The sequence below is a fragment of the Ziziphus jujuba genome, chromosome 9, assembly GCF_031755915.1.
Source record: "Ziziphus jujuba cultivar Dongzao chromosome 9, ASM3175591v1".
Taxonomy (NCBI): domain Eukaryota; kingdom Viridiplantae; phylum Streptophyta; class Magnoliopsida; order Rosales; family Rhamnaceae; genus Ziziphus; species Ziziphus jujuba.
This window is the reverse complement of record NC_083387.1, coordinates 8,049,824-8,060,746: the sequence shown is the minus strand read 5'-3', so window position 1 is coordinate 8,060,746 and position 10,923 is coordinate 8,049,824. Positions and strand designations below refer to the sequence as shown.

The following is a 10,923-nucleotide window of genomic DNA, read 5'->3' as shown; positions in this document are numbered from 1 at the left end:
AAGTGATGTGGAGAATTTATGGCTTTTCTTTAAATGAAATGCATCCACATGTAATGACATTACAAATTCATTTGGAAAATAAGCAAATGATGAGTTTCAAGAATTCTGTTAATTTACAATCTGTTGTGAATAATGATTTCTTTGCAAAAACTATGCTTACTGAATATTTTGTTATGAATCGTGTAAATGTAAACAGTAGACAATTATTATATAGGGAGTTTCCTGGACATTATGTTTGGTCCTCCCAATTTAAAACTTGGAATATACGCAAACGGTGTGATGTTGTTGATAGAATTGTAAATGTGAATCCATTTGATCATGAGAGGTATTATCTAAGATTATTATTAAATCATGTTAGGGGAGCCACATCTTTTGATGATCTTAAATGTGTAAATGGTGTTATCATATCGTGATGCAGCTTTGTTGCATGGTCTATTAGAATATGATAATAGTTTTGAGTTATGCTTGGAGGAAGCATCTTTGTACCAAATGCCTTATAGTTTACGAAGGTTGTTTGCTACTTTATTAGTATATTGTAGTCCAAGTAATCCGAGAGATTTATGGATTAAATATGAGAAAGCATTATCTGATGATTTTAAATATTTAAATTATAGTGATAGAGTTAAAAGATCAAAAGTTTTAGGACATATTAACATTATCCTGGAATCAATGGGAAAAACTTTAGCTGATTATGATCTTTTGGAATTTGACATTGATGACAATGATATTCATGATGATAATAGAGAAATTAGTGAGGAATTATCGATTGTTATAAATGATGATGATATTGCATGTGCACAATCTTTAAATATTGAACAAAAATATGCATACGATCAAATATTAGATAAAGTGTTCTCTAAAGTACCTGGTTTGTTTTTCATTGATGACCCTGGTGGAAGTGGAAAAACTTTCTTATATAAAACAATTCTTGCTGCTGTTAGATCAAAAGGTTTAATTGCCCTTGCTACAGCATCTTCAGGAGTTGCAGCTTCCATTTTACCTGGTGGAAGAACAGCTCATTCCAGGTTTAAAATACCTTTAGTGATGGAAGAACATAATACATGTCATGTTAGTAAACAATCAGGATTAGCGAAACTTATGAAAGATGCAAGTTTAATAGTATGGAATGAAGCTCCGATGGTAAAAAAGGAAGCAATTGAATCATTAGATAAGATGTTACAAGATATAAATGAATGTGATTTGTTATTTGGTGGTAAAGTAGTTGTTTTTGGTGGGGATTTTAGACAAGTTCTTCCTGTAGTTCCAAAAGGTACTAGAGAAGAAGTTATAAATTCATCTTTAGTTAATTCATATTTATGGCCAAAATTACATAAAATAAAATTAAGTCAAAATATGCGAGCTCAATTTGATCCTTTATTTAGTCAATATTTGTTACGCATTGGTGATGGAGTTGAAGAATATATTCATGATGATTATATTAAATTGCCATGTCAAATGATTGTTCCAAATGTTGATAAAGAAGATGCATTGGATAACTTAATTAAACATGTATTTCTTGAAATTGAAAAGTATGCTGAAAACTTAGATTTTATGATAAATAGAGCTATTTTAACACCTAAAAATGATTATGTGGATCAAATTAATAATGTCTTAATAAATAGATTTGTAGGTGATACAATAACATATTATAGTTATGATGTATGTTTAGATAAAAGTCAACAAGATATTCATGAAGATTTCTTGAATATGTTAGTGCCTAATGGATTTCCTCCACATGAATTAAGATTAAAAGTAAATTGTCCAGTTATACTATTAAGGAATATTAATCCTTCTGAAGGGCTATGCAATGGAACAAGATTAATTTGTCGTAGATTTGATCAAAATGTGATAGATGCTGAAATTAATGTTGGAGAATATCGAGGAAAAAGAGTTTTCTTACCTAGAATTCCATTTATGCCAATAGAGAATGTAAAAGATGTCTTACATTTTAAACGTAAACAATTTCCAATACGATTATGTTTTGCAATGACAATTAATAAAGCTCAAGGACAAACATTATACTATGTTGGTGTATATTTACCGGAACCAGTTTTTTCTCATGGTCAGTTATATGTGGCTTTGCCTAGAGCAAAGATGGGACAATGTATAAAAATTTTGAATATTATGCCTTCAATAGATGAATTAGATTATACATTGATCAAAAATGTTGTATTTCATGAATTGTTGAGTTTAGTAAATTCTTCAAATAGGTAAGCTCAATGTATGTTACTTATATTATTGATGTTATTTTTATTTATTTATTTATTTTAAATTTTCTGGTCATTTTTTATATATTTGAAATCATGCTTTTGAACATATATGATTGTTTTGTTTTTTTAGGGATTGAGGTCAATTCCATTAGAACATATATGATACATCGGACATCCATACACCGGATATTTTATGATGCGATTTAAATATTAAATTTATGAAAAACTTGGGATAAAATGATTAATTTTTTTATGTTTGTTAATAATTTAAGATTAAATCATTCTAAACAAATTGAAAAATGTTAATTAAAAAAACTAATTTAACAATTTTTTTATTCAAACTTTTCCATATTACTTAAAAGCTATTAAAGATTCAAATTTTAATGCAAACCACGTGCATCGCTCGCACGTGGCCATATCTAGTATATATATATATATGTGGAGGAGTTTTCTTGAGAAATCCCGACCGAGACAGTTATTATTATTTATATATAAATATATATATATATATATATTACATATATTTGTTTCGAAGGATCTAGGGATAGCCAAAAAAAAAAAAAAGAAAGAGTTAAATAAAATATTATGTATACCTGTAAGATTAATAATTCTTAATTAGCTTCAATTGCAATGAGAATGGACTTAGGAGGCAGGCGCATAACCACTCACTGAAACAAAAACAAAAAATAAAAAAAATAAAAAATCTGAATTTTATGGTTTTGAGAGAGAAATGGTTCTTGTGAATGTGATCTCCTCGCTTGCAGCAAAACCTCCACTTTATTTATATAGACAGAGTCAGTGAGTAGACTGACAAAGACAGTGACGGACAACTCAAACTCATTCACCGCCCAGTGCCTATTATTTGTTTTTCTCTTCTTTTTCTGCATTTATTTTTTTTTAAATTTTTTTAAAAATACTACATCCACTGGTTGCTTTGATTGCAATTATTTAAATAATATTTTATCCAAATGTGTCCTCTTGCCGTATAATCATAAGAAAATTATATTTTTGCATCCAGAATTTTATTAAGGCTATATTCTATACCTTAAAAAAATTATTTTGATATTTTGTCTTTGAATTTATCCAAATTTTGTAACGTTGGTCCTTTTTAAATTTTCTGTTCAAATTATTAACAGAACTAATACATGCTTGGTGAGTGGTCTTAAAAGAGGTTTTTATTTTATTTTATTTTATTCTTTCTCAAATTGTTCTTTCTCTTTTGATATATGAAATTAGGGCTCCAATGGGTTCATGATCATCGGAACCAATCTTTTTTTAGTCTTGACCGGTTTTTTATTTTATTTTTCATAATGAGGAGTTTATTTGCGAGCAGACCTACAGTTTTATGCCTAGTATCACTACTGCGTTTCGTAATCTCTTTCTGATCCTTGTTTATGGCTACCTTATGTACACTGCTGCTACATACCTATCCAATGGCAGTGAACTCTTGCTTGATATTCTCGGTCAATGGCTTCTTCCTTCCTATTTTCTTATTTCTCTCTTAATTTTCTTTTCCTATGGATTTTGTGTTGGTCAATTTTCTTTTGGTTGCTGAGAAATTGTAGAAACTGTAAATTAAGGATGACGATAAATATTGGAAGATTTTTTAGATCTAGATTTACGTTCATTTGTTATATTTATTTGGTAGAATTAAAAGTTAAAGCAATCTTAACTAGGTTTTCACATAGTCGGACCCGAATTGTTCTAAAAAATGAAATTATTCAATAAATATCCAAATATTTGTGGATGTTTTCAATTTAATATAATTTTTAAAATTTATAAATTGTTTTTTTTTTCGATTTTATTTTAAATGTTGCTTTTTCAACTCTATTTTTATTTTTTATTTTTGTTTTTTTTCTCCTTTTGTAAATCGTGCAATGCTTTGTGTCTTTTTAATTTCAGTCTTTCACTTTCTTCACCTCTGTTCCTTTTTACTTTTGTAAATCCTACAATGCTTTGTGCCCTTTGTGGCTTTTTTTTTTTTTTTTTTTAATTGTTCGTGGAAGCATTGTACAGAATAGGCCATTTTGTAGTTTCAGTAATGACCGATGCGTACCCAGGTGTAATCAGAAGCTTGGTTCTTCGGAAATTTTAGATTTTAGGTTTGTTTATTGCCGGTCTGGGCACACCTCCAAACCTCAGTTTCTTGATTTGTCAAAATTGGATATACAGCAAGATGCCTGAGGATGTAAAGTGACGATCAAGTATTCAATCTCTCAACCTCTTTGACAATTCCTTCTTCCCCTTCATACTAAATATCATAGACTTCGCAAACCGGCCAAGACGAAAATAAGATTGGTCCTGATGATCATCAATCCATCGGAGCCACAATTTCATTAATATAAAAAATAAAAAAAAATAAAAAAAAAGAAGGAAGAAACAAAGAAAGAAAAAAAGAAAAGGTAAAAAAACATAAATACCCCTCTTTTAAGTCCACATGCCAAATGTGACGGTCCGCACCTTTAGAATACCGTAATGGTATGATCTATTTTCACTGCATAAAATATAAAAGTGTGACACAAACATATGATGGTTCTGTTAATGATTTGAAAAAAAAAAAAAAGTTAAAAAGGGACCAGCGGTGCAAGACTTTTGGTGAGTTCAGTGTACAATTTCAAAAAAATAAATTCAAAAAAATAAATTTTGGTGTAAAATGCCAACCTTATTAAAGTTTGAAATGTAAAAGTGTCAATTTCTCTAATCTAAAGCATGTGACGCAAATTGCATATTGTGTAGGAAAAATACTTTTAATAGCTAACTACCTATATTAGTTAATTAACTCTTGTTAGTTGTTATAAGTTGGACCGTCGATTATATACTATTATCTATTAGTTATGTTTAATTATGTATTTATTTAAAAAAGTGAATTTTTTAAACAATCATTTGAAATATTGATTGACATAAGAATTTTAATTTTGATGTTTTCTAGCGGTGACAAATAATACTTTCTTAATTATTTTCTCATATAATAGTTTTAAATCGAAAGTATTATCCAAGGTTCAATAAAAATGAATATACCATTATGGCCTTTTTTAAATAAATGGTATATTTTCAATTATAAATATATTTTAAAATAAATAGTAAAATTTTAAAATATACTTCAACAACATTTTTATTCTTTTTTTTTTATCTATGAATATTTATTATTCTACTTATGTATTTTCTTTTATTTTTCAAGTATTATATAAAAAAAATCACCTACAAGTTCTTTAAATTTTTTTTCTCTATTTTAATGAATTTTTTAATATATTTTTTAAATTGAAAAATTAAAATAAAAAATAAAATTAAAATTTCTATATATAGAAAGCTAAACTTACTTTCCATATAAAATTTGGAATACATATATTTATTACATTAATATTTTTCTCTTCATAATTAATATGATTTACAGACTGGTCAAGAAAGTCAAACTACTGGTGAGATTTTTTTTTTTTTTATAATTTCCAAGAACGATTTTCTCCTAACTTGTGCTTCGTAGAGTCATTAGCCAGTACCCTTTTCAAGTCCCTTGGCCCTATTTATTTTTTGTCATTTTCAGGTCATCTTAGCTACATTATTCATGGAAAGAGCTTGAAAAATTTATTCAGTTACCGAAGTCTTTCGGGTTGGAACTTCAATAGTTTTTACTAAAACAGGCTCATCGAAATTAAATGAAAATGGTCCCATAGCTATTAAATTAAATGGAGGCCAACTAACTATCAACTACATTCTGACTTTTCTTTAAATAATTTACCCTATATATTTAACAAATGAATCTAAGAAAATAACACCAAAGTAAAATGTACCAAGTAACTCTTTTTTTTTTTTTTTTTTTTCCCTATTTTATAATACGATAAGAAAATGGGTGGATACCTCCTTGAGTTTTTTGGGACTAGTTCTGTCAATGATAGACTTCTCAACCGAAACAATCAACAAAACAAAGGAAATTTACGTCGGAGCGGGTCCCATATATTACTAAAGGAGGCAATACAAACTCCCAAAGTGTCAAAATTTCACTCCTCTCAACCTGTTGATTTTGAAGACATAGAAACCCATCAAACTGCCAAATTCATACGACAGGCCAACTTTACAGGCAAAAAAAATGTAGGTGTTACAGTCGCTTCCCGAGTGCCTCTTTACTTTTTTATTGAAAAGTCTTTCCAATGCCTCCTAACTTGCCGTCAACTTACGCTACTAGGAGAGTAAGAAAGCTACTTGCTTGCATTCTGTGTGACTGCCTGTAATTGCTTATCATATCACGTTGAATGTGATACGGACCAACATTTTAGACTCGCCCACTGCAACTTGATAACGCACCTATTGTATCATCTTGGTATTTAATCCAAACAAGTAACTTCCCCGTCAGTGGCGGTAATACCCCATAAAAATATTTAATGAATAAATTTTGGTAACTTTGACCTGCTTTTTATCTCATCCTTGGATGTTTCTTGATAAAATATTTCTTTTTGTCCCAAAAAAAAAAAAAAAAATGTAATCACTAAACAAAATGGCCTCTCTTGCATGACAGGCTAGCTTTCAAAGAAAAAACTCTATTCGGAACTCTATCAATATATACATACATATAATATAAGTGATAACATTGGTATCACGATTTGAATAAATAGATAAATATGGGTTGTACCATATAGTAATTTTATATTGGGCACCATTCAATTTATATTAAACAACTAAGCGTGAGATTACAAATAATTCATGGGCACCTAGACATCGAATATAAGTTGAGCAATAATGCCAAGTAAAGTTCTACAATGTTATCCAATATATTTAAAAAAAAAAAAAAAAAAGTCTTGTTTGAGATATTTAATGTTGTCAATTGCAGGAGTAATACCAAACTCGTTTATCAGAAGCGAGCTCACATCACGCGTGCTTGAGTCCTGCCCATGCACCAAGGCTGTGTGGGTTGGATCACATATAAATGACAGGATTGAATTGGATTGGAGTAAAATGGGTTAAATTTATTTAGTCCTTACGTTCATTTAGTATAATATTGGATTAGAAGATAAGATATGATATATGGTGAAGTGACTATAATTAATTTGTAAAAATTTTAAATTACTATACAATTTAAAACATAATATAATTTTTTTATAATTAAAAACCCAAAAACATCATTCTACCAGGATATAAAAATACATTTTTAAATAATAAAAATCAAGTTTAAATAGACTCCATTAACTTAAAAAAAAAAAAAAAAAAAAGCGCTTCAAATACAATATAAACGATTTTAATCAATAATTTTAACGGTTCACATCAATAGGATGTCTTATTGTGAAGAAATCTGGCGATCCAAGGGAAAGCCTTAAAAAAGAAGGAAAAAAAAAAAAAAAACACTTTATCTTCTTCACCATGTGAACAGCCACGTTTCAAGCTTCCATACGCAGTTTCAATTTCACCTCTTTCATCTTCATTAAAATCAACTCAACTGCGAATATATATATATATATATATATGAATAATACGACATGTTTTTAAATTTTTTAATCAAAATTTTGATAATTAATTATGTATTAGTTTTTTTAATGATATTAATTTTATATTACCATATATGCATAAAAGATAAATTATTTAAATAATATGACATCATGAATACCAAAATTTTAATAGAAAATTTTGATCACTCTATATCTATCTTATATATATATATATAATATATATATATATGTAATACTAGTTCTGAAATACAAGCTTGGAAATATATGGGTTCTTTAACTGCAAGCAAATCAGAAAAATTCGGAGGAAACGATTGGAATCTGATTTATGAGAAAGCAGCTATATATTTTGAAATTCTTCCAAATTTGAGAAATAATTTGCCGAAAATGATGGAGATGGCGAAAACCATGGGTATTGTCGATGGCAACCTTATCGAGGAAGAATAATGTATCGATTGGGGAGTAATTCTGGAACTGGTTGGGAAGACGAACGACTCTAACTTTTATCCTGCTCTGGTGGGATAATGATATATATAATTTCATTGACCTTCCTTAAGCTTAGCTACCAGTACTTTTAAAAAATTTGTCATTCATCTTCCCTATCATTAATCTTCATCTGTTAGTTTAAACGGTGGAAGAGTATAAATGACTTTGTATAAATTTTGTTATTAATTTATTTTGGATGGTTTTATTCGTGCGGTTAATTTTAATACTCACATTATATTTTTAATTAGTTTCAGTATTCTAGGAATATTTATTAAAAATTATAAATATTCTAAATATATAAACATAATAAAATTTTAGAAAAAATAAAACAAATTTTAAAAATGAATGATAATGAAGTTAAGGGATTAATACAAAAAATCAACAAAAATAATTGGCAAATAATTGTTTTTCAATCTTAAAAATATAAGTATTTAGCTTTCTTTTATTATTTATTTGCTTTCTCTGTATGTTTTTTATTTGATTTTTATTTTTATTTAATTTTGATTTTATATGTTCTTTCAACCAATTGTTTTTCTCATATACATTATGAAGTTGTTCAGTATATGTACCTTAAACGACTTGATTACGTCTGAGTTTTGCATTCCAAAGAAAATAATTATTTGAATGATTTGTAAAGTTGTCTGAGAAACAAAGTCTGCATGAATTAATCACATCTAGATTATACATACTAGACTGTTTCAGTCATATCCGAATTACATCATCCGGACAAAAAAATAAAGGTACGTAAACCCTACCAATATACATAATCTAGATAAATTGTATATGTCCGGATTACATACATTAGAGTACATATTATATCCAGATCATGTAATTTAAATGGAATGATATAATTTAGACAACTTGCATTCATCGAAGTTATATATATCATATTATGCAGTTATATATGAATTGTGTTTTGTCCAACTTATGTATACCAAACTAAAATAGATAAAGGAAAAAAAATCAAAGAAAAAAAAGAAAAAAAAGTTAAACAAAGAAATATATTTTGTGGATAAACTAATCCGAGACAAATTATTGAAAATGAAGAACACAAAACCAAGTCAAACAACTTTTTTCCCATTTTGATTTATTGTTGTTTTTGTAGAAAAATAGAAAAATAAACTAGAAGAAGCCAAGAAATCGATCGGTAAGGAATATGCTAATGAGTGAATTGATTGTAATTTTAAACGTTTTCATATAATAAAAAATATCAGTAGAAATTTAGAACTAGGATTAATGTAATGTAGTGTATGCATTTCATTTAAAATGATATTAAGAGTAATAAATTTGATATCTGTGTTTAATTATATTTAAGGATAAATTAAACAAAAATAATTAGTGTAATTGTAAAAACTAAAATAAAAACTAATATGTGTAAAATATGGTGTAAGTATAAAAATTTATATGGTGAATAAATCTTCCCTAAATTTTTTTTGAAAGAGCTAGGATTCTTGAGGGACGTTTAAGGCTTTTGAGTGTAGGCTTCAGCTTTCGGTCCCAATAAGCTGCCTTGTCCAAAGAAATTTTTTGATTTCTATTAATTTTTCTTGTGAAGCGACCTTTTTCATATAAAACTTAAGTTTTTTTATTAATTTTTCTATATTTTATGATGTTGGATGCAGTAATTCATTTTTTTTACTTAATTGCCTCTCATCCTGTAGAAAAGCTGTAGAGGTATGGAGTTTAAGTTACTTTTTTTTTTCGTCGATAAAATTAAGGTATGGAGTTTAAGTTACTTGCTGTCTACATGTTCTTCAGTTCCTTTATTATTATTATTTTTTTTGAAGATTTTTCATACAAATTAAAACATGTGGTTAAATATATTTGTTAATTTTTAGTCTAAAGATATTTTTTCTTGCTCTTTTACTGGATAGAAAACAAGAATTAATGGTTGACAAATGAATTCTATTGTTAATTTTTTTAGGACGAATGTTGAGAGGGGGTAGACTAGGGAATAAAAAGGGAAAGTATTGTTCTCTTTATTCTTTTCTGTTTTTATTGGTTCAAGTTTACCTTTCAATTTTGAGAAAGTATAGAGTAGAAAAATATGGTTTTCTTGTATAAATCTCAAAAGATTTGTCTCAAGTGATTTTCTGTAGCATTTCTTTTGTAATCTGATCCAACTATAAAATAGTTTAGTTGGCTATTTAATCTTTTAAAAGACCAAAAAAAAAAAGGGTATTATCCATTTCCAAATACGCAAATGTCCATTGTTTTTGTTCATTTTATTATTTTTATTGAATATTTCATTCAATTTAAGGGGAAAAAAAATTAGGTTAGAAAATTAGGTTGTCTGTTTATATATTAAATTTATACAATTTAAGAGTTAAAAAAAAAAGTTTTTTATAATTTCATTTTATTCCTATTTTTAATTTATTTAAATTATCTATATCATATTTGTTAAATTAGTTATTTATTTTATATTATTTTATCAGTTAGCTACATAATAGATTAAAAATAGATTTAAATTTTTTTTTTCAAAAAAAGTTTTAAAATTTTCTACTCATGAAATTAGTAGGTTTTTTTGGACTAATCATTGAAATTAATAGGCTTTTTGGGACTAATCATTTAAATGAATAGATTTAGATTGAATAGTAAATAAGTAAGCGTATTTGATTTAAAAATAGAAATTGAGATGTAAGAGCATAAGTTAGTACTTGTAAACATTTAAGAAATCAAAGGTATTTTACAAGTCAAACTGGTCAAAAAGTAACATTTTAGATGAGAGATAAACCAGGGGAGGTTTATGATGAATTTTCAACTTAGTGGTGGTGAAGTGTACAGAGGCCATACGTTAA

The 10,923-nt window shown here is 27.4% G+C and overlaps 1 protein-coding gene across 1 annotated transcript; it reads left to right on the top strand.

Annotated features, from left to right (window-relative positions):
• Positions 1-393: 393 nt before the first annotated feature.
• On the top strand, positions 394-7,163 carry LOC132805445 (uncharacterized). The gene is made up of 2 exons (XM_060820524.1): positions 394-1,270; positions 7,030-7,163. Exons 1-2 carry the CDS (start codon positions 394-396, stop codon positions 7,161-7,163), a joined length of 1,011 nt encoding a protein of 336 aa, XP_060676507.1.
• The last annotated feature ends 3,760 nt before the right edge of the window (positions 7,164-10,923 follow it).